The sequence below is a fragment of the Myotis lucifugus genome, unplaced genomic scaffold (genome assembly GCF_000147115.1).
Source record: "Myotis lucifugus unplaced genomic scaffold, Myoluc2.0 scaffold_60, whole genome shotgun sequence".
NCBI lineage: Eukaryota > Metazoa > Chordata > Mammalia > Chiroptera > Vespertilionidae > Myotis > Myotis lucifugus.
This window is the reverse complement of record NW_005871108.1, coordinates 4378914-4403963: the sequence shown is the minus strand read 5'-3', so window position 1 is coordinate 4403963 and position 25050 is coordinate 4378914. Positions and strand designations below refer to the sequence as shown.

General features: G+C 35.2%; 1 protein-coding gene across 7 annotated transcripts in view; it reads right to left on the bottom strand.

The window, feature by feature from the left end:
- The window catches only part of ITCH (itchy E3 ubiquitin protein ligase), a 118133-nt gene that overhangs the window by 3385 nt on the left and 89698 nt on the right, over positions 1–25050 (bottom strand). For 6 of the 7 annotated variants that reach the window (XM_006089423.2, XM_006089425.2, XM_006089424.2 and 3 more), the window contains 10 exons: positions 20085–20157; positions 18951–19022; positions 15118–15206; positions 13325–13484; positions 12930–13063; positions 12400–12540; positions 6176–6296; positions 5671–5775; positions 3503–3599; positions 1881–1953 (listed from right to left, as the gene is read on the bottom strand). In XM_006089423.2, the coding sequence (XP_006089485.1) occupies positions 1881–1953; positions 3503–3599; positions 5671–5775; positions 6176–6296; positions 12400–12540; positions 12930–13063; positions 13325–13484; positions 15118–15206; positions 18951–19022; positions 20085–20157 (1065 nt within the window). The remainder of the gene's footprint in view (positions 1–1880; positions 1954–3502; positions 3600–5670; positions 5776–6175; positions 6297–12399; positions 12541–12929; positions 13064–13324; positions 13485–15117; positions 15207–18950; positions 19023–20084; positions 20158–25050) is intronic. The other variant, XM_023754394.1, reaches the window with a different exon arrangement.

Genomic DNA, 25050 nt, shown 5'->3' with positions numbered 1-25050 from the left:
TAAAAAAAAATCTAAAATGAAACTGAAAAAACAATCCCATTCATACTAGCTTCAAAATGGATAAAATATAGCTTGGCTGATGTGGCTCAGTGGTTGACCATTGACCTGTAGGCCAAGAAGTCACAGTTCAATTCCTGGTCAGGGCACATGCCTGGTTGCAGCTTGGGTTGTAGGCTCAATACCATGTGGGGTGTGCAGGAGGCAGCCAATCAGTGATTCTCTCTCATCACTGATGTTTATATCTCTCTCTCCCTCTTCCTTCCTCTCTGAAATCAATAAAATAATAATAATATATATGTATATGTGTGTGTGTGTGTGTGTGTGTGTATATATATATATATATATATACATATATACACACACACACACACACACACACACACATTTTTTAAAGCAGGGGTCCTCAAACTACGGCCCATGGGCCACATGCGGCCCGCCGAAAACATTTATCCGGCCCACCGGGTGTTTTTGCCGCCGCTGTGTGCATAGGAATTTGTTCATAGTTTTTTTTTAAACTATAGTCCGGCCCTCCAACAGTCTGAGGGACAGTGAACTGGAAGTTTGAGGACCCCTGTTTTAAAGAATAAAATACTTAAGAAATTTAACAGAAGAAACGCAAGGCTTGTATAATGGAAAAATATAAAACATTGTTGAAATAAATTAAAAAGAAGACCTAAATAAATAGTCTTGAAAGATATCCCATCCATGTGCATTGATAGGAAGACAAAATATTGTTAAGATGGCAATATTCCCCCAAACTGATCTACACATTCAAAGTGATTTGTATCAACATCCCAACTGACATCTTTGCTGAAATGGACAAGCTGATCCTAAAATTCACATGAAAATCCAAAGGACCCAGAATAGCCAAAACAATCTTGAAAATATTGGAAGACACATACTTCCTAAATTCAAAACTTACTACAAAGCTAGAGTAATCAAGACAATGTGGCACTGCCATTATGGATATACATATAGATCAATGGAAATAGAATTGAGAATCCAGAAATAAGCCAGTGTATTTATCGTCAGTTGATTTTCAACAAATGGGTCAAGTTGTTATTTTTATTTTTTTTAATTTAATTTTATTTTATTGATTTTTTACAGAGAGAAAGGAAGAGGGATAGAGAGTTAGAAACATCGAGGAGAGAGAGCCATCGATCAGCTGCCTCCTACATACCCCCCACTGGGGATGTGCCTGCAACCAAGGTACATGCCCTCGACCGGAACCCAACCCGGGACCCTTCAGTCTGCAGGCTGACGCTCTATCCACTGAGCCAAACCAGCCAGGGCAAGTTATTATTTTAAAAAACACACACATACGTGTATGAAAATGTAATCGAAGTCCACATATAACCACAGAAATGTCTCACAAAATAAAGTCAAAGTATTGCCGAGCTTTCAGTCAAATTCCAACATATATTTTAATTAAGATTACAGTTGGTTTTTAGTTTTGTACATTTTTGGAAATGTGGTTAAATGGCATTTATGAGAAAATAGTATTTCTGTTCACTATGTTAGAAAGTAGTTCTCCCAACAGCTATCTAGAATTGATTTCTTCCTGTGCCGTCAGAGAAAAGGTAAAAGTTTTTTAACTATCAGATTAACAACTCAGAGGTGGGAAAAGGGATTGACTGGAAATGGGCAAATTGTTTGGGGGTGATGAAAATACGTTAGTACTGGATCGTAGTGATGGTTACTAGTCTGTAAATCTACTAAATATCATTGAATCAAATGGGTAAGTTTTATAGTAAATTATGCCTCAAAAAAGTTAAGAATAATTCAATACAATGGGGAAAATATTTCATTTCTAATAGGCTTTAATATCTACAGAACAACTGGAAAAGGCTGTTTTCTCTATTTTTTCTGATTTTACTTACCAGGTATGACTTCTGGGTAACCAGTTTTCTTTCCCAACTTTTTCAATGCAGAATTTTTGAGGTCCATTGCTCCCTAAAACATAGTGAAACCATCAACAGTTAAATAATACAATGGTTCTCAAATTGTGATCCCCAATGTAGCAGCATCATATCAGCATCACCAGGGAAACTGTTAAAATTACAAAACTACAGACCCTATCCCAAACCTACTAAATTGAATAAAAAATTTGGGGGGAGAGGCTCAGAAATATAGGGTGTCCCAAAAAATGTGCATGAGTGCAAGAGTCCCCACCCCCTGAATATTTTCTACTTGGTTGTCTGGCAATCACCTTAAACTCAGCAGACTCTAAGCAACTCATTGCCCTCCCTAACACTTTCAAACCATGTTCTCTACATGCCACAGTTTCTCCATTTCTCCGTATTTCATAACATATTATCTTTGACATTCTTTCTTCTTATCTCATCTTTTAATTGAGTACAGTTTCTACTTTTGGAACTTCTCTAGCATTCATCTCCTCTTTTCTATCTCTACTTTCATCTCCTAAGATCAGTTTCTCATCATTGCTCCAATACTTTCTTCCTACCTCCAGGCTCTTCCCTATCTTTTTCTTTTTTAAAAAATAGTTTATTATTATTTTTAAAATATTTTTTTTATTCATTTCAAAGAAAAGGGGAGAGGAAAAGACAGACAAATATTGATGAGAGAGAATTAATGATCGGTTGCCTCCTGCACACTGCCTACTGGGGATTGAGCCCACAATTCTGATAGGGAATCGAACCTGTGACCTCCTGGTTCATAGGTTGATGCTCAAACACTCATCCACAACAGCTAGGGCTCTCCCTATCTTTTAATGCATGCTCTGCTTTTTCATCAAATCTTCCTAAAATGCAGTTTCAGCAAGTTTTCTCTCTTCAAAAAGTTTCCATAACTTCTAATACCCTCAGAGTAATGTCCAAATTTTTTTGTTCTGGCTTTTAAAGGCATTTAAACTGGCTCCCAAAATGGCCTAGTTCTTTTAATTCTGACCCTCTGCTTCAGCTGAAGCAGGCTTAGGGATCACAACTTCTCTTCTATCCTCCTATGGTACTTGACATAACATTGGTGTTAAAGGAAGACTTGAATCTACTTTATTATCTAGTTGCAAAATAAATATTCTCATGGTTATTCATTTCAAAACAACACACTTTAATCAGTGACTACTATGTGGTAAGTATTGTGCTTGGTGCCAGAAATAAAAAGATGAAGATATGGACCTATATCTTAAGGAGTTCCAGGTATAACAGGGAAGAGTGGTAAACACATCATTAAAAATATAGTATAATACAACCAACAGTGCCTGGCTCATAGGAGAGACAAAAATGTTTGCCAAATGACTGAATGAACAAACAGATTTACAAATAGAAGACTGCTATCCTAAGTTAAAATGTGGGGTCTAGTTGAAGGGCTTAAAATTTCCAGGTAAGAATTACAAAGTGATTTAAAAGTTTAGACAGATCCAGGTTAACTATGACTATTTAAGAAAATGGCTACACTTATTTTTATTTCTGATAAGTTGTATATACAATGATGTAACAGCAGTGTGATAATTTTTTCTATAGGAAAAGTAATCTTATATACATACCCATGAGGTCAGCAAATCCTCCAACTGGTAATCGGCAGGTTCCAGTAACAAACTGTAGAAGTCTCATTCTCTTCTCATTATCAATTTCTTTAACAAACTGTTTAAAGCACATTTAAGGAGAAATATAGGTCATATGTTTAACATAATATCTTATTATGTTAAATGATAAATATCTTATTGTACTACTATCAAGTGTTTTAAAATACAAATCCTATTTGTTACAGAAGCTCAGTTCATCTGCGTTTCTTATGACTAATAGCAGAAATTAAAATTTTTAAATTTTAAATGTTTTTTTATTTTAGAGAGAGGAAGGGGGAGGGGAGAGAGAGAGAAACATTGATTTGAGAGTGAAACACTGATTGGCTGCCTCTGATACGAACCCCAACTAGAGATTGAACCTACAACCTAGGCATACACCCTGACTGGGAATCGAACCTGCCACCTTTCAGTGTATGGGACGACGCTCTAACCAACTGAGCAACAATGGCCAGGGCTAAAAAAAATTTTTTATTGTGGTACAATATATATAACATAAATATTTACTATTTAAGTGTACAATTCAATGGCATTAAGTACATTAACTCTGTTGTGTAACTATCACCACTGTTTCCAGAACATTTTTTTTATCATCCCAAACAAAAACTCTAAATGCATTAAACTTATCTTCCCACTGCCTCAGTTCCCCTCTCCCCAGTCCCTGGTAACCTCTATTCTACTTTGTTTCTATGAATTTGCCTAATCTAGGTACTGCATATAAGTGGAATTGTACAGTATTTGTCCTTTTGTGGCTGGCTTATTTCACTTAGCATAATATCCTCAAGATTTATCCATGTTGTAGCCTATGTCAGAATTTCCTTTTTTTCTTTTCTTTTGTTAATCCTCACCCAAGGATATTTTTCCATTGATCTTTTTTAGAGATAGTGGAAGAGAGAGGGAAAGACAGAAACATTGATGTGGGAGAAACACATCGATTGGTTGCCTCCTGCACACGCCCCAACCAGGGCCTGGGCTGGGGAAGAGCCTGCAACCGAGGTACGTACCCCTCAACTGGAATAAAACCTGGGACCCTTTGGTCCACAGGCCAATGCTCTATGCACTGAGCCAAACTGGCTAGGGCAGAATTTCCTTTTTTTTTTTTTTTTTTAAGGCTGGATAATATTCCTTTGTATATATATATACCACAATTTGTTTATCCATTCATCTGTTGATGGACACTTAGATTGCTTCCACCTTTTGGCTACTGTGAATAATACAGTTATGAACATAGGTATACAAGTATCTGAGTCCCTGCTCTCAATTCTTTTGGGTATACCTAGGAGTAGAATTGCTGGATCATATGTTAATTCTTTTTTTTAAAAATCCTCAACCTAGGATATGTCCACTGATTTGAGAGAGAGAGAAAAAAAGGGAGGAAGAGAACATTAAATAGAGAAACATTGATTATTTGCCTCCCATATGTGCCTCAACTGGAGATCGAGCCCACAACGTAGGTATGTGCCCTGACTGAGAACCGAACCAGCCACCTTTTGGTATATGGAATGACACTTCAACCAGGATCATATATTACTTCTATGTTTAACTTTTTGAGAAACCACCAAACTTTGCCACAGTGGTGTACATTTCATATTCGCAGCAGCAATGCAGAAAGTTCCAATTTCTCCACATCCTCACCAAGGATTGTTTTTTCCCTTTCATAATAGCCACCCTAATGGGTGTGAAATGATATCTCCTTGTGATTTTGACTTGCACTTTCCTAACTATTAGTAATGTTGAAAATCTTTTTATGTGCTATAACCGACATTTTTCTGAAGAGACACCAGTATGATTCCAAACCAAGTCTCTTTCTTAAGTTTGCCTTCTGAACATTATGTAATTCTTAATGAGGTATGAATGATGAAAACCATACTTTAGACAGTTCTATAAAATTCCAAAGCATCTTATCATCTGGAGTTATACTCTGAGCAAAGGTGAAAGGTGTGTATAGCTTACTTGGCAATAGTCTTAAAAGGATGGTGCCATAAACCATGTTCATTTATTATAATGCATAGGATGGAACCAGGTCTGAATATACTGATACATTTTTTCTAATGTAACTTATTTTCACATATGGTAAACACATTTCTAAAAAATTATGGTGTGTTTGTCAACAGAAATAAAGTGAGACAAACCTGCCAAAACCACATTATTTGTTTGCTTGTCCTAGTATAATGACGGTAGATGGTATGTCTTTGCCAGTCATTCAAATCAATCTCTTGCATTCCACATAAAAGGACCTTTTGGGATGAAAAAGACAAATGATTTCTATAGGTAAGTGTACAACCTATATAATAATGCTAGACATAGATAAGAACGAATATTAAACAACATTCAAAAAAACAAATTAATCAAGAGGCTATGGATTGTAACTATGTATCAATAACTGTATCTATAATACTCTGAAAGGTTGAGTTTCCGATGTGTCATATATAAACAGATTCAGGTAAATAAGCCATTCATTGTAGAGAGGTTCTGATAGTAATCCTTTTTTTTTTTTTTTTTTTGGTTAATTCTTTTATATGATTTTAAACATCCTACCTACATAAAAAATATTGCCACTGGAAAGTGAGTTGAAAGCAAACAACTGAAGGCATTATTTATCAGCATGCTGCAAAGAAAAGAAGAAAAACTTATTACCTCTAACTCCTTTGCATCAAAGTACTGCAAATACTGCTGGGGAAGAATTTCATTGAAACCCTCAAAGAAAGCTTGTGTCTGTTCTTCAACACCTCGAGACAATCGCCATTCAGCTACCATTCTGGTAAATAAATATTAAAAAAAAAACTATCAGGAAGTTTAGATGTTACGTTTAAATTCCGAGTACAAAAATAATTTTAAAAAGCTTTACTATTATGAAAACCTCCATATATGAAAGAATATAATGAACCCCAAATATAGATATTCCAGCTTCAATACAATGCCAATCTTATTTCATTACGCTACTACCCATACTCTAAATATAATTTCATTTTAAACATAAATATTTTAGTATCTCTCTCTCCAAGATGGTCTCTTTTTTTTTAAAAATATTTTATTGATTTTTCACAGAGAGGAAGGGAGAGAGATAGAGAGTTAGAAACATCGATGAGAGAGAAACATCGATCAGCTGCCTCCTGCATGCCCCCCCAGTGGGGATGTGCCCGCAACCAAGGTACATGCCCCTGACTGGAATCGAACCCGGGACCCTTGAGTCCGCAGGCCGACACTCTATCCACTGAGCCAAACCGGTTCGGCAATAAAAATTATTTTTAATGAAAATTCCTCTCTACTAAATATTCTAGATTACAATTTCGACTTTCTTCTAATCTTCATCTACATAGTTACATAGCTAAGACATAGAACAAAGTTAAAAATCACAATAAATATAAACTGTGTTTTTCCATTTTATTACAGAATATTTATTTTAAAAAAATTTAATGAGCGCCTGGCTGGCATGGCTCAGTGGTTGAGCACTGACCTATAAACCAGGAAGTCCCAGTTTGATTCCCGGTCAGGGCACGTGCCCAGGTTGTGGGCTTGATCCCTAGTGTGGGGCATGCAGGAGGCAGCCAATCAATGATTCTCTCTCATCACTGATGTTCCCCCCCGCCCCCCCTAGGACTTAAGGTATATTTATTTAGAAAAGCCTTGCATTATGGTCATCATTGATGTTTCTATCTCTCTCTCCCTCTCTAAAATCAATAAAAAGCTATTTTAAAAATAAAAAATTTAATGAGCAAACAAATGCTTATTTTAGGCATTTGATTACTTGATAAGTAAAGGCAACTAAAATCCAAAAGTTTCCTGAAAACTCTAAAATTTTGGAAAATGGAAGTGTTGGTTCTATTAGAATAATTCTTCTGGTAATTACAATTATAAACGTTGAGGAAAAAATATTTTTATTGATTTCAGAGAGAAAGGAAGAGGTAGAGAACATTTTGATGGTTGCCAGATTGGGGGGAGGGGGGGCGGAGATTGAGAAGATGGATGAAAAAGGTGAAGGAATTAAGAAGTAGAAATTGGTAGTTACCGAATAGTAATGGAATGTAAAGTACAGCATTGGGAATATAGTCAATAATATTCTAATAACTATGTATGGTGTCAGCTGGGTACGAGATCTATTGGGTCATCCGACCACTTACTAAATTATATAATGTCTAATCACTGGAGTACACTTGAAACTAATATAATATTGAATGTCAACTGTAATTAAAAAATAAAAAGTGATTTTAAAAAATGACTACATATGCAAAGAAGAAAAATGTGACCCATAATCAAGAGAAAAAAATCTATAGAATAAAGCACACGGATGACCTAATGTTGAAGTCAGCAAAGACTTTATATTAAAGAATTTATAGAACAAGATAGAAAAAAATTAGTAAAGAGATAGAGATTCTCAGCAGAGAAACACTTAAAAAAACTGACCTTAGAAAGAAAAAGGGAGGGAAGAAAGGAGGGAGAGAAAGAGAAAAACATGGGTGTAAGAGAAAAACATCAACCAGTTACCTCCCTCATGTACCCCGAGACTAGGGATTGAACCCGCAACTTGGATATGTGTCCTGAACATGAATCAAACCCGCCCCTTTTGGTGTACATGGTGACATTCCAACCAACAGCCACACCAGCCAGGGCAGCAGAGAAACTCTTAAAAGAACCAAATGGAAATTACAGAATATCTGAAATTAAAATTTCATTGGATAAGTTTAAGAGAAGTAAATTCAAAGGCAGATCAATTAAAATGATCCAAACTGAAGGACAGAGAATATAAAAAATATATACAGGTCTGGCCAGTGTGGCTCAGTGGTTGAGCATCAACCCATGAACCATGATGTCACAGGTTTGATTCCCAGTCAGGGCACATGCCCCGGTTGTGGGCTCGATCCCCAGAAGGGGCTAGCAGGAGGCAACCAACGGATGTTTTTCTCTCATCAATGTTTCTATCCCTTTCTCTTTCTCTCTAAAATAATATACAGCATCTGAGAACCATATCAAAAGTTAAATAAATATGTAACTGAGGTCTCTGAAGTATGTACAGAGGTAAGCAAGCAAAAGGATGATCCACTGAGATAAAGCCTCAAAATATTCTCCAACTGCTGAAATAATGTGCATACAAGCTCAGAAAAGCCAAGCATACATATCCTGCTTGGCTTTTCTGAGCTTGTATGTGCGATTTAGATCAGAGTCAAATCACATTTAGATCAGAGTCAAAATGCTAAAAACCAAAATTAAAGAGAAAATCTTAAAAAGTCACAGAAAAAACACATTTCATTCAGAAAAACAATGGCTTACATAAAAAAACAATAGAAGCCAACAATAAAATGACATTATTGGAAGTGCTAAAAAAAAAAAAGGAAATAAAATCCTATAAACCTAGAATTCTGAATCTTGTGAAAATATCCTTTGAAACTGAAGGTGACATAAACATGTTTTCAGTAAAATCTACAAGAATTTATTGCCAACAGGTACACATTAAGATAAATGGAAAAGAAAGTTTTTAAAGCTGAAAGGAAATTATCCTATATGGAAAAATAGATCTGTGGGAAGAAATGAAGAGAACCAGAAATGGTAATGTTAGTAAATATAAAAAAGTAATTTTTCTTGATTTCATTAAAAATCTATTGATTGCTTAAAGCAAGACTAATAATAAGAATAATAATAATTATGGGTTTATAACATAAGAAATAAAATATGACAACAAAAAGCACAAATGGCTGGAGAGAGATAAATGGAATTATACTATTATGAGCCTCTTACCTGGTATAAGTAGTAGTGTGATATTAATTATGTTATATTACCATATATAATATTGTTAATAAAATGTTAATTATAAGTGATAAGTTAAGGATTTATATCATTACTAATGTCCCGGTGCACGGATTCATGCACACTGAAAGGAAATTAATTAGAAGAAATATTTTAATATCGCTATTCGCCCTTTCTCTATAATAGAAATGTCAACCAAATTCACGATCGACAATGACAGATCAAAACACATGCGTGCGATTGGTGCCAGCGAGAGCTTTATGTGTTATCGTGCATGCACAAGTCAACTTAGCCTTTTATATATACAGAATAAACTTGCTTAATTAGACCTGCTTTCTGATGTAGCTAAACTTTTTCCAGCCCAGTGAAGCACCCCAACTTCTCTTTCAGGTAACTGTCAGCAACACAGTAATAAATATCAACATGAAGCAGATTATTATTGTAGATCACGCAGGGAGAACAAAGGGTAAAATATTTAACTGCAGCAGTGTTTGACTATATTCTGTGCCGTGAGAAAACCTGAAGTCATTTTCAAGGTCCACCATCTCTTACTGCTTTTCATTCAGGTCAAGTTTCTAAACTTTCTAAATCTCCGTTTTCCCACTAATGAAAAGAAAACAGGATTCCACCAAGTCTCCTATCTACCTACTCCAGGACTTCTGTGAGGATCAAATGAGATGAGGCATGGGAAAATGCTTCACAGATATTTGGTTAAACTGTAAAATGTTTGCACCTGGCTATAAAGCAAGTCGGTTCCTGGGCAGAAGATACTCCAAGGAGGCTAGATGCTACGGAGAGGAAGCTGGGTGTTGCTGCGTGACATCATTACCTGGCACCCACAGCGACCGTTTTTAGGTTGGGCTGGGCTATGGACCGCATTTTGCACCATGGGGTCTTGGCAGCGTTGGCTGTGATTTTGTGGGGTGTTGCTCTGGGGTGGGGGCAGGGCTTGTGTCACACTTGGGGGAAGCCGAGTGTTGGTTTGTCAGTGCCAGGTTCATGGTGCGGTTTATTTTTAAATGGCCAGTGTGTATAATGGCAGCTCCTGCATTAAGCGTCTGCCCCCTGGTGGTCAGTGCGTGTCATAGCTACCAGTTGCACAGATGGACACTGAGCCTTTTATATATACAGATAATCATTAGAGCACTCACTAAGAAAATTAGAGGTATAGTTAACCAGGAGAGATTAAAAAAAGAAGAGTAAAAATTATTCTATTAATTCAAAAGAAGGCAGAAAAGGAGGAATAAAGAAAACTGGGGAAAATAAGAAACAAATAGCAAGGGCAGACTTAAGTCCAATCATCAATAACAAAATGAAATGTAAATGTACTGAACTGTGCAATTAAAAAGTAAAAAATAAAGATGTTCAAACTAGATAAAAATAGCAAGACCCAGAAACATGCTGCTGATAAGAAACATATTTTAAATACAAAGACATGGAAGGAAGATATACCATGCAAATACTAATTATAAGAAAGCTGGCCTGACTAGTGTGGCTCAGCTCAATGGTTGAGCACCAACCTATGAATCAGGAGGTCACTGTTCGATTCCTAGTAAGGGCACAGGCTCAGGTTACGGACTCGACCCTCAATAGGGGGCATGCAGGAGGCAGCCGATCAATGATTCTCTCTCATCATTGATGTTTCTATCTCTCTATCCCTTCCTCTCTGAAATCAATAAAAATATATTTTAAAAAATTAAGAAAGCTGGAATGAATATATTAATATTTAAAAAGTAGAAAAGCAGGCAAGATACCCAGAAACTAGAACTCAAGAAGAAGCACATATGTGAAATCTAACCCTGAATTGGTGTCGAGAATATGTGAATGAACTAAAGACTCTTGAGACTAAAAGTCTGAACTAATGCAGAGGACATACTAAAAACCATCATTTTACTTATAAATTTTATCAGATCTTACAAATACCCCATGAAAATATCTGCATATAAATTTGAGACGCTTATCAATGACATGTTACATGGCACAGTGAGTATGGAATTGGTACTTAAAAGAGTTATCTAGCACTACCTCTACCATTAAAATTCCCACTTTTGGAGAAAAAGTAAAAGTTGTACTATAGCCAAAATTATTTTCTATCATTTTATAAACTTCAAAATTCTGGTTAAGTTGAAAATATACCAGCAAGGTGGTAAAAACCCCATTAGTACCCACTACACTAATTTTTTGTAAGGTTTAGTTTGAATTACCTGCAGGATAGTCACTCTACCTTGCTGCCTCCACAAAAATCTATCCTACTTCTCTCATTTTTTTGTTGCCAGATTTGTTGAAGACGAAATTTAGACTGTCTACTGATTTTACTCCTAATTTCTTATAATCTGGTTTCCAATCTACCACCTGGATAACTGTTCTAAGTATTCTCTTAAGGGTTATCATAACTTATTAGCCTCCACATCTTCCAAAGATTTTTCATTTTCTTTGGCTTCTGAAACGCAGGACATGGCAGAATGGGTTATCAACTCTGAGCTGCCTGACAGTACCTCACAAACCATGGATATTCTTCCCTGATACTGTCTGTGATTTGTGCTTTCCAGCTTCCATCTCTCTGCTCATAACTTTTTTATTTTATTTTTTATTTTTTTACAGAGAGGAAGAGAGAGGGATAGAGAGTTAGAAACATCGATGAGAAAGAAACATCGATCAGCTGCCTCCTGCACACCTCCTACTGAGGATGTGCCCCCAACCAAGGTACATGCCCTTGACCAGGATCGAACCTGGGATCTTTCAGTCCACAGGCCGACGCTCTATCCACTGAGCCAAACTGGTTAGAGCATCTGCTCATAACTTTTACTCTGATTTCTACACAACTGAAAGGCTCAACTGAAAAATCATCGACTACTTACTCCATGATTACAACTAGATGAAATGATGTCTCCCTCTTTTGACTTCCCATAGCACTTTTCTTGTACCTCTCTCAACACTTATAAGGTAAAAAAAGTGATCATTCATCTTCTTAATAATGTAAGATCAGTTCTCATAATGATTAGTTAAAAAGCAAAAAATTATTTTATAAAATATTGTCCATTAGGATTACTAGGCAATTATCAACATGCTGTAGTCCAATAGAAGGGCTAAACTATGTCAAAAGGAACATTTTCTCTCACCTGATATATTCCTCTTTATTTTCTTCTGTTACAAGAATATTGCCACCATTGGGTTTCAAATCATGACTCTTGATTTCACCTAAAATTTCTTTATCGACGGAGAAGTACATTTCCAAACCACATTCCTCAATATTGTTTTCTCTGCACAAATGAAATTAATACTACTTGTTATACTAATCCAAATATATAAAAAGTTTTTAACTAAAGGACTATGGTCTTAAATAATTACTATTAAATTATAATATAAAAATAACAAGAAAAATAAAAAATTATGCTCTCAAGTCATAATTTTTGCTGAAGATATTGGGTATTATTTCTTTAAAATTTATCATATTGAATAATGACAGATTTAATGTAGACCACTTAAATTCAATAAACTAATTACATGTTTATTTTGTATGCCATAAGTGTCTACAGACCTTTTTAAAATTCAAAATATCATGGCAGTTAACTGGTTAAAGTTTAGATACCAACACTATAATGAAAGTATATAGATTATATTTTGATAAAATAAACGGAAACAAACTTACTTAACCCAGATGAGAGAATTGTAAAATTCTGGATCAATAGATTCTAAATCCTTGAGTCCAACTGGTTTGTTCAAGATACGCTTGTAGAATGGCAAGGAAAAACCTGTATCTATGAATTTCCCATGGAACAGAGCCTATGAAAGAAACAAACAATACCATTTAAGATCATTTTATGATATCCACTGTATTTCAGAATGCTAGGTGAATTCTTCATTTAAAAAGGGCTCCCCTGTTACATGATTTCTTATGACACATTTCTAGAAAAAGGGCAAATATAACAAACCCAATCTTAGAAATGTCTTAGTGATGAGAAAATTTCAAATGAGAAAGTTAAAGAACAATGCTTTAGTACTGCTGAATTAGCAAAGTACACATAGTTCTCTTCCTGTACTTACCATGGCAATAAACCTGCCAATAAAACGAAAATATTTCAGGTGATCTGGATTGATATAAGAAGCGGGGTTTATCTGCAAGCAGTAGTTATCCTTCCCTGCATATTCAAACAGGCAATACATTGGGTTCAACACTTCATGTGACAAAAGAAAGAACCATTCCCTGAAATAAAAAGAAAATTTTGAGTGAAAAATTGTGTAAGTAACTATGCCAACAAATCAAAGGGCAGTGCTACAAAGTTAGAAATTTATACTCTTCAGCTGGTGATAATTTCCTAAACTACCATGTTGATTTTATTGCTTCTGTTCACTCTGACATCTATTTCACAGAGATGATATTTATATACTGCTTATTATTATATTTCAAAGAATTTAAGACACCATCAACTTTAAAACAACTACTAAAACTTTTTTCCCAATTATAATTGTGATACATATCCCAATTTCAGAGATGTTAAAATATGAAAATGTTAGTCTTAGGATCAATAAAATACTATACATAGCCAAGTTTAAACTTCACCAATTGACCCATGTGGTTAGAGCAGCTGAAGTGAGTCTAATATTATTCCATTGATTTCTAAGTCCCATAGTGATCCCCATCAAGTACCATTGCTCTCTAAATCCTAGACAAATACGTATGAAAAACAATCCAATTTCACAGAGGCAATGAAACACTTAATTCAAGCCACTCATTCATTAGAAAAATGCTCTGAGAAACTCAAATGCAAATGCTGTGAAAATACCAACCAATATAATAAGATTATTGGTACTAATTATGTAATGTAAGTAGGTCTGATAGAACAGTAGGCAGAGCAGATCTGGGGCAATACATGTGATATAATCTTGTGTCTGAGATTTCTTTTCTGTTAGTTTCATGGTCTCTGCTTATACTTTAATGCTAGTTCATGTTCTAATTAAGAATAAAAAATTGCCCTCCTCCTAAATTATCTTTAACCCATACAAAATTAAATGTTTCTACTCATATTTATTATTTACCTGTGGGTACTTCAAACACTTCGAAGTGTGATAAATAAAAAACTACTAAATTGTAGCCACCAATCTGTGAGCATTCTAGGTCATTTTACAGATAAAAATATTTGCCCCAGGTCATATTAATGAGTGCAGAAAAAGGACTCAAATCCAGTCCTGACGCCAAAGTCCTTGCCTTTCCACAGTGCTACTGCTATGCAAATTTTTAAACTGATATGAATATTGTAGGGAATAAGCAAAGCAATTTCTTGCTTCAGTCTACCTACTAGGATTTGACTAGAAGCTCCATTATTAAGAAAGCAGATTTAAAGATTTCAATTCCTATTTTATACATACAGTCTTCTATCTCAAAACAGATATATTATCCTGAGTTGGAAATTGAGTGACTATTATCTGTATCCATAATCTGTGATGGGGAAAATGACCTGATCACTATAGGAACAGACATGAGGTAGTAGATATAACACTGGCTTCTGGTTGTGATACAAAGCTTGCATCCAAGCTGCACAACTTAATTATGGGCCTTAGGTGAGTCTCAACTTCATTATTACCTGTAAAATTCTATCTCACAGTGTTACTCTGAGGACTAAATGAGTGATATGGGTGAAACCAACTGGCAGTACCTCAGAGTTACCTTCTGAATTAATGTTGTTGAAATTCTACAGCTGCAGCATAATAAAGGTACAATAATTTCCTACATTTCATTTTCCTGAAATATAAGATTGAGAAAATAATACTTGCAAGCAAAGTGTAATGATACCTTTGGAGGAAAGGAACTAAGTTCTGAGTATTCATATTATCACTACCTTGCTACACCTCCATAATCTAAACCTTCTTCTCCTGGAAAAATCACCCACAAACGTCTTCGCAGATCTTGGGGACTGAAGCTCATTATCTACAAAACAATAAAGTAAAAGAATTGCTAAAAGTAGTTGTTGAAACACCATTCTACCACTTCTAGGTTTGAAATCTCCATCATAGGTAACTTAACCCCTAGAGTGCCGGGGAGCGCAATAGCGCTCCTCCTGTCTTTTGCCAAAAGTGCCGGGAGCGCTTTATTTTAACATTATATGTTTTGTTCAAATTTTTTTTTCTACTAGTATTTTATAATACAATCAGCAAACAATATATGTCAAAGATGAAAACAAATGTAGTAAAGTTTTCCTTAAGTTTTTGAATATGTAACTTCATTTACTTGCGATTCATAATTTTTTTCCTAAACTGCTGTAAAATCAGCAAAAATGCCTTGCAATTTTAGCATAGTTCCTAGGATATTGGTTGGCACTCAAAGGGTTAAATTCCCCATTGATACAGAATCAACACCACACATACACAAAATACATTAATGTTTCATATATATTTAGACACTTTATACATATTAATTTTCTTTTAAATGATCCTACTATTCACTTATAAAGTTGCTTCTCTCACTTGCTTAGAGCAGTTAACTGTGGGCCTGGTCAGAGGTTAAGTGCTTTTTATGGTTCTGTGTTGGTAAATTTGGGTTTAACAGCCAAAAGGTACACATAATAGCTAATTGGCGAACTTGGAAATGAAAACCAGTGGCTGCAGAGAGGATAAAGTTAACTTTGGAAACACATTCTCAGTAGAAACTTATAAATACCTAGAAAAACTACTCAAATTTTGTGTCCCACTACAGTAGTTAATAAGATCATCTTCATCTTTGAAGGATAGTACCATTATTGAGCTACAATAAATAGGTCATTTGGGTTCTTTCTCTGTAAAACAATTTTATTATCTGCCAAAAATGGGGCCTGTAGAACATTACAAATGTTATTATTCTTAGAAGAAAAATGGCAGGGCCTGGAGAGAGAGAGAAGTTGATACAATGCCTCTATTTTTATGAAATGATATGAATGAACACTCACATTTAAATTCCAAAGAGGCTCAGTAAGTAATTTGCTTATGCCCGGGCTTCTCTCAGTTTCCACAAAACAGATATATCACTTTTATGAATTCATATCCCACTCAAACAAGAAAATCTCAGATGTAACAAAAAATGCAATGCTTATGACATGTTTATGACAAATATTCTATAAGTACTATAGGCTAGATATATAGCAATGCAAAACAAAAGGTTAAAAATTGCTCTCTCTTGCCGAAACCGGTTTGGCTCAGTGGATAGAGCGTTGGCCTGCGGACTGAAAGGTCCCGGGTTCGATTCCGGTCAAGGGCATGTACCTGGGTTGCGGGCACATCTCCAGTAGGAGATGTGCAGGAGGCGGCTGATTGATGTTTCTCTCTCATAGATGTTTCTAACTCTCTATCTCTCTCCCTTCCTCTCTGTAAAAAATCAATAAAAATATATTTTTTAAAAAAATTGCTCTCTCTGACTATTCCTTATCTTCATGGCTGCTCCCCAAACCCTAGGGCTATCACTGATGTCTCTTGAGACTTTCCTCCAAACCTGAGACTGTTCTCCTGGAAATTCTGGTTGTTCCTTTTCCCTGTGTCTAATATCTGGGGATTCACTGTTCTCTGGAAAAAATATCTTTAAATATTATTCTTTAACAAAAGCCTAATATGAAGGAAAAAAATTTTATCCTTCAATTTCCCTCATAAGTAGTCATGCTATGTTAATAAAAACACTTACTGCTCAAAACAACTTTATCCAAGTTATCAAAAAAAATCTGATGCTAATTTTGCTATCAAAGTTGTCGCACTTCCAAAGCAATCAAATTTTTCTCGTTTTAAATTTCATATTTAATTCAATAAATGTCAAATATAAGATGACAATTTTAAACAAGTATTTTAGCACCATCTGGTCTGTCATTCTGCAAAAGCCTCTGATTTCAGAAGCTAAAAGATAAAGGGACATTTAATCATGTTTTGCATCTTTTCAGCATTGCTATAGGCAAGTTATGTTCTAAGAAAGTGGCCCACCAGAGACTGAATACTCAGTGACACACAGTAGCTATTAATATAAAAATTAGGAAAAGGTAATGACTGGAGTAGTAAATGGCATTGGAACTCACATCAGATCAAGGGAATCACTCATAATTCTCTAAATAGTCTTAGTCAGCTCTGCTGCTAAAAAGCTATCTGTTCCTACTTAGCAGGATGCCAACTGGCTTTCCCCTTTCAATGTTAATAACTGAAATTCCATTAGGAAATCAACGTATCTATTTCTGAAAGGAAGTCAGCTACTGTCAACTATCTCAGACAATCTCTTTTTCCTTTGCACTCAGTGTGGCACTTGAAGCTGTAACTATCACAATTATCACAGGGGCTTGATAATAAAGACTCACATCCACATCATAAAACAAGGACTAACTGTATGTTTTCATATTAACACATTTTTTTCACTGATCATTTAATCTTCCCTACAACAAAATCACTTAACATTTAGTTGCATTTGGTTAGTAAAGTTGCAAAATAAAGGTAAATTATAAATTAACTCCGGTTCTTAGGACAACTAAAATAATTTGTTGCCCAGCTAGTGTGGCTCTGTGGTTGAACATCGACCCAGGAACCAAGAAGTCTCTGGTTTGATTCCAGGTCAGGGCACATGCCCGGGTTGCGGGATCCATTACCAGTAGGGGGCATGCTGGAGGCAGCCAATCAATGATGTCTCTCTCATCAAGGTCTCTATCTTTCTATGCCCTCTCCCTTCCTCTTTCTCCTTCTCTAAAATATATATATATATATATATATATATATATATATATATATATATATATATATATATATAATAAAAGCCTAAGTGACTGTTATGGCGGAACGACCAGAACGACCAGTCGCTATGATGTGCACTGACCACCAGGAGGCAGATGCTCAACGCAGGAGCTGTTCCCTGGTGGTCAGTGTGCTCCCACAGGGGAAGCGCTGCTCAGCCAGAAGCTGGGCTCACGGCTGGCTCCGTGGCAGCGCTAAGGAGCAGTAAGCCAAGCAGTAAGGAGCAGCGTGCAGGTGGGCTGTAAAGAGCAAGGGGTTCCGGACTGTGAGAGGGATGTCCTATTGCTGTCCTAAGCCGACAGGTGGACATCCCTGAGGGGTCCTGGACTGCAAGAGGGTGCAGGCTGGGCTGAGAGACACACCCCCCCCATGCACGAATTTCGTGCACCAGGCCTCTAGTGTGTGTGTGTGTGTGTGTGTGTATTATTGACAACTTCTGAAAACATCTTTTTTTAGATATTGGAACTAATGACCACTTTCCTATATAAAAATATTTTAATTATAGGAGTACCATGCTTACTGTAAAAATGCAAGTATTACACAACTATAAAAACTATAGTCTTCCCCACTTCTTTTCTATCCAATGTTCATATAGATATTTCCAGACTTTTGTCTACCAAAAGCCTATTTTCTTACTTAAGTATCTATTTCAAATCAACCACTTAGCTTAAAAATAGAAACCTGAAACTCACTAATTACTTTGTTACTCTGATTATTTCAAAAGTACAAAACATACACATATACAAAACACACATTCAAAACACACATATAAAACTATCTGAATGTTCCTAAATTTTAAGTACTAAGGTAACTGGCAATGTGATTATACTTAAAAATTCAAGGCTCCAACTCAAAAAGTTCCAAACGGTTTAAATTGCCAACACCAAAAGATGGTTTGGGCTGGCAGCCAGGGGAAAACCACTGAGTGTGAATCAAACAGTACCTGTTGAAAGGAATCCTCAAACAATGTTTTTCTTGTTACTGTAATCTTTATGTGCTGTGGCATGGCCAGTTGCTGAAATATAAAAATGACAAGTCAACTCTCACCGCTTAAAATGGCCTATCACAAAATCAAAAGGGTAAAGTTTTATTTACTTTTATTTTTGCTTACAGAAACAAGTAGACTCTGAATATGACACTATATTCAATAATGTTTAAACATGCATTTGTAAGCCTTCATGCTAATTATATATCATTTAATATATATAAAACACAGAGGAAAAACAAGATTTCATATGCACACAGCTTACTTACTGAGTCAAATCTTTAATTTTATTTTCAAAACACTAATTCAGATTACTCTTGCTTGTCCAGTTAATTGTTTGAAGTTTAAAAATATTCATCAGTTATTTTAAACAGTACATTAATTTTATTTAGAACCCATAATGAAATAATTCAGTAAATATTTATATATCAGAAATATCGGATCACATCTGAGAAAAATGCTCTGAATATAACCATACATATGTATCTATCAAAGTAATACATATATGTATGTATCTAGCAAATGCTAGCTATGAAAGGGACCAGTTATAATTTATATATCAGAAGATGTTTTAACTCATTTGAGGATTTCTGCAATCTGAACATAATGGTTACTGGAAAGAGAGTAGCACTGTTTTCTTATTTAAATGGTTTCAAATTTATTATTGTGGACAAAAAAAGACACAAATTATCTAATTTTTGCCTTAAAAATAGGAGAAAGAGCCCTAGCCAGTTCGGCCCACAGACTAAAGGGTCCTGGGTTCAATTCTGGTCAAGGGCACATATCTCAGTTGTAGGTTTGAATCCCAGCCCTGGTCGGGGCATGTGCAGGAGGCAACCAATTGATGTGTCTCTCACATCGATATTTCTCTCACTTTGTCTCTTTGTCTCTTTCCCTCCCTTTCAGTCTCTCTAAAAAAAAGAATGGAAAAAATATCCTCCAGTGAGGACTAAAAAATAAAAATAGGAGAGATTCTGATGTTTCCCATTTTACCTGCTTTTCTATGAGTTAATTATTTTCATAATCACTGACTATAACATAAGTAACAAAAACAAAAGAAAGGGAGTATAGAAATATAGACCCAATACTAACCTGACACCAGAACCGGAAATACTGAAACTTTGCCTTAAAGTCCCGTACATAGGCTATTTGGGGTCCATTGTCTCTGAGGAAGAATGGAAATATGACATATATAGCTGCTTGTAAGATAAAATATTGAAGGAAAGCAAAATAACACACTCCCTCAGTACTGAGCAGTCAAATACAAAAACACCCTAGTATAGCAAAATCCTACTACCACCTTTTAAAATTTTTATTTCCCAGGATAATTTTTAAGTAAAAGACAGAAATAAATTTTCTTTTTTTGAAAGCCAATGTTGTGGGATTTTTCTCTTATATACAGCCAAATCTAACAGGACTAGGTAAAGTAGGTTCTATCTGAGAATGCTGTCTATCCCCCATATCCATTCTCTCCTTTGTCCTTAAATCAGACTGTTGATTTTTACCTGGGCAGACTGCTACCTAGGATAAAGACTACATTTCCCAGTGTGGCTGTGAGACTTAAAGGTGACTAATGAGTTGTAAGTTGAAGTGTTGCATAGGACTTCGAGGAAGGCTCTTTTAAAGAGAGCTGAGAGACCTGAAAAAATATTTTTTTCTTTTTTCAATTTGTTGTTCTTATTTCAGCCTGCAGTATAATTATAACAGCTGAAGTTTCAACAGCTATCACAAACTATGAGGTAACTGTGAGGATATAGATCACGGTCTGGGATGGTAGAACAGAAAGAAAGAAGCCTAGATCACTGATGACACACCATGGGGCTATAAAGCTCACCCTGAAAGTCACTTTTCTCCTGGAATACTTTTAATTTCATTCTCTAAATGTTCAATATAGAAATACAATTAATTCTGTATATTGACTTTGTATCAGACGATACTGTTACATTTACTTACTAGATCTAGAATTTTTTTTTCTAGATTCCTTATGAGTTTCTATATACATAATTATCTGAGTGAAAAAAGGACAGTTTTACTTTTTCCTTTCCAATCTATTTTTTTTCTTCCTTTCTCTTATCTCATAGCACTACCAATACAATGTTGAATGGAAGTAGTGACAGAACATATCCTTGTCTTATTTGATCTTAAGTGTGATGTTGATTGTAGGTCTCTTGTAAATATTATTTTTCAAGTAAGAAAGTTTCCAAGGCAGCTGAGAGTTTATCATAAATTGGCACTGTATTTTGCCAAGTGCTTTTGTCAAATTATCATGATTTTTCTCTATTAATCTATTAATGTGGTAAATTACACCAATTGATTTTTATATGTAAAATCAATCTTGCATTCCTGGAATATATTCCACATGATGATAGTGTAATATTCCTTTTCTATCTTGCTAAATTTAATTTGCCTTTATTTTGTTAAAGATTGTTACCTTCTGTTCATATAAAGATTACTCAAAAATTTTTTTATAATGTTTTTGTCTGATTTTGGTATGAGGGTTATAGAAACCACATAAAATTAGTTAGGAAGGTTCCCATCTCTTATATTTTATGACAGAATTTGAACAGGATATTATTTGTTACCTATATAGAATTTTGATAAAATTTACCAGTGAAGCTATCTGGTCAAGAATTTCCTGTTTGGGAAATTATTTAATTATGAATTCAATTTCTTTACCACATATACGGCTATTCAGATTTATTTCTTCTTATGTCCATTTTGGTGACTTGTGTCTTTGAAGGAATTTGCCCATTGGATCTAAATGTCAAATTTAATGGCATAAAGTTTTTCAAAATATTATCTTACTAGAGGCCCAATGCATGAAAATTTGTGCAAGAGTAGGCCTTCCTTCCCCCACTGCCGGCACCAGCTTCCCTCTGGCACCCGGGACCTGGGTTTCCCTCCTCCCTCTGCCTGCAGGCACCAGGACTGCGGCTGGCTTCGCCGGGGCCACCTGTAGGCACCTGGGACCCCGCCTGTAGGCACCTGGGACCCCGGCTGGCTTCACCCAGGCCCCAGCTTTGTCAGGAAGGACATCCGGTCTAATTAGCATATTACCCTTTTATTAGTATAGATTATCTTTTCATGTCTATGGTATATAGCGATGTCCCTTCACTTTCTAATATATTAGTAATTTGTTTTCTCCTTTTCTCTCTCAGGTTTACTAGGGTTTATCAATATTATTCATCTTTCTCAAAGGATCCAACTTCTAGCTTTGCTTTCTCTATTGTTTCATATTTTCATTTCATTAATTTCTGCTTTTATGCTAATTACCTTTCTTGTGCTTATTTGGGGTTTAATTAACTTTTCTTTTTCCATCTTCTTAAATATTTGAAGCAGGATGATTGATTTTATACCTTTATTTTCTAATCTACTTTTTTAAGCAATAAATTTGTCTCTGAAGACTACTTTTGTTAAATCCCACAAGCTGAGATATGTTGTATTTTTATTATCAGTAAGTACAAAAGTATTTCCTAATTCTTTGTGATTACTTCTCTGAGCCATGGATTATTCAGTAGTGTGCTGTGTAAGTCCCACCGGAACATTTTTAAATGATGGAAAGAAATATACTTCTGTATTATATAAGCCACTATTGTTTTGAGGTTTTCTGTTATATGTACCCAAATGTAATTATAATTGAAATGAATGATCTAAAATTACCTATTTATAATTTATTTCCATACATAAATCATTTCTGATTTCATTAATACCTAATTGGCTTGATTTCCTAGTGTTGCTTTAAACATGAAAGTTTTTAATACACAAAAAGTATAAAATTAAAAAGTAATGAGCGGTCAGGATAGTCCTGATGTCAAGCCAGACAAAAAAACTACAAGAAAAGGAAACTACAGACCAATATCTCTTATGAACACTAATACAAGAATTCTCAACAAAATACTAGCCCACTAAATTCAATAGATTAAAAGGAGTAAAATTTTAATACTTTTGACAAAGTGGGATTTATCTTAAAATGCAAAGTTGGTTCAATATATGTATAAAAAAATCAATGTAATCCACCTCACATTAATAACAAAGGGGAAAAATCATCTCAATGCAAATAAAAGTATTTGATAAAATTCAACATCCTTTCATGATTTAAAAAATAACCCACAACAAACTAGGACTAGAAGGAAACTGCCTCAACAAAAAATAACATACATCAAAATCCCACGCTCATATCATACTCAATGGTGAAAGAATGAAAACTTTCCCACTAAGATAGGGAACAAGGCAAGGATGCCTACTTTCACCATTTCCATTCAACATAGTATTAGAAGTTCTAGCCAGAATAATTAGGCAAGACAAAGAAATAAAAGGCATCCAAATTGGAAAGTAAAAATTATCTGTTTAAAGATATGATTTTATATGCAGAAAACCCTAAAAATTCCAGATTAAAAAAATCCATTAGAAATAATAAGGAAATTCAGCAAAGTAGGATATAAAACAATACACAAAAATCAGTTGCACTTCTATAAATAAACTAAGAAAACAATTCCATTTACAGTAGCACCAAAAATGACAAAACAGTCTGGCCAGTGTTGTTCAGTGGTTGTGCGTTGACCCATGAACCAGGAGGTCACCGTTTGATTCCTGGTCAGGGCACATGCCTGGGTTGCAGGCTCGATCCCGCAGTAGGGAGCATGAAGGAAGCAGCTGATCAATGATTCTCTCTCATCACTGATGTTTCTATTTTCTATCTCTCTCTCCCTCTCCCTTACTCTCTGTGAAATCAATAAAAACAAGCAAATAAACAAAAAACCAACAAAACATTTAGGAATTAACTTAACAAAGAGAATAAAAGGCTTCCACACTGAAAACTATAAAACACTGTTGAAAGAAATTAAAGGCAAATAAATGTAAACATAGCCTATGTTCATGGATTACAATACTTAACATTGTTAAGATGTCAATACTAACCAAAGCAAACTTCAAATTCAGTGCAATTTCTATCAAAATCCCAATGACTTTTTCTCAGAAAGAGAAAAATCTGCCCTAAAGTTCATATGGAATCTCAAGGGACCTTAAAACGCCAAAACAATATTAAAAAAGAAAAACAGCCCTAGCAGGTTTGGCTCAGTGGATAGAGCGTCAGCCTGCAGATTGAAGGGTCAGGGTTCAATTCAGGTCAAGGGCACATACCTTGGTTGCAGGCTCCTCAACCGCCCAGGCCCTGGTCAGGGCTCGTGTAGGAGGCAACTAATTGATGTGTTTCTCTCACATTGATATTTCTCTCTATCTTTCCCTCTCTCTAAAAATCAATGGAAAAATATCCTTGGGTGAGGATTTAAAAAAAAAAGGAAAAGAAAAACGAAGTTGGAGGACTCACATTTCCTAATTTCAAAATCCTAATTTCAAAATTTAATACAAAGCAATAGTAATCAAAATAGTGTGGTACAAACTAAAGACAGATATACAGACAACAGGATAGAACGTCTAGAAATAAACCCTTGCATATATGGTCAAATGATTTCGAGAAGGGTGCCAAAACCATTCAATGGGGAAAGGACAGTCTTTTCAACAAATGGTGCTAGGATAACTGGATATCCATATGCAAAAAAATGAAATTGGACCCTTACCTCCATTGCAAAAATTAACTAAAAATGGATCCAGGACCTAAATATAGGTACTGAAGCTACACAACTCTTAGGCAACACATAAAATGAAAGAAGATATTTGCAAATGACATATCTGACAAGGTTTAGTATCTAGAATATATAGAAAATTTCTAAAACTCAAAAAACAACTCTATTAAAAAATGGGCAAAGAAAAAAAAAAGGCAAAGGACTTGAACAGACCTTTCTTCAAAGATATACAAATGCCAATAAGCACATGAAAAGATGCTCAACATCATGATTCATTAGAGAAATAAAAATAAAAACCACAATGAGGCACTACTTCATACCCATAGGATGGCATTTTAAAAAACAAACAAACAAAAAACACAGAAAACAACTGTTGGTGTAGATTGGAAAAACTGGAACCCATGTGCACTGCTGGTGAGATGTAAAATGGTGTACCTGCCATGGAAAATAGTATGGCAGTGACTCAAAAACCCCAC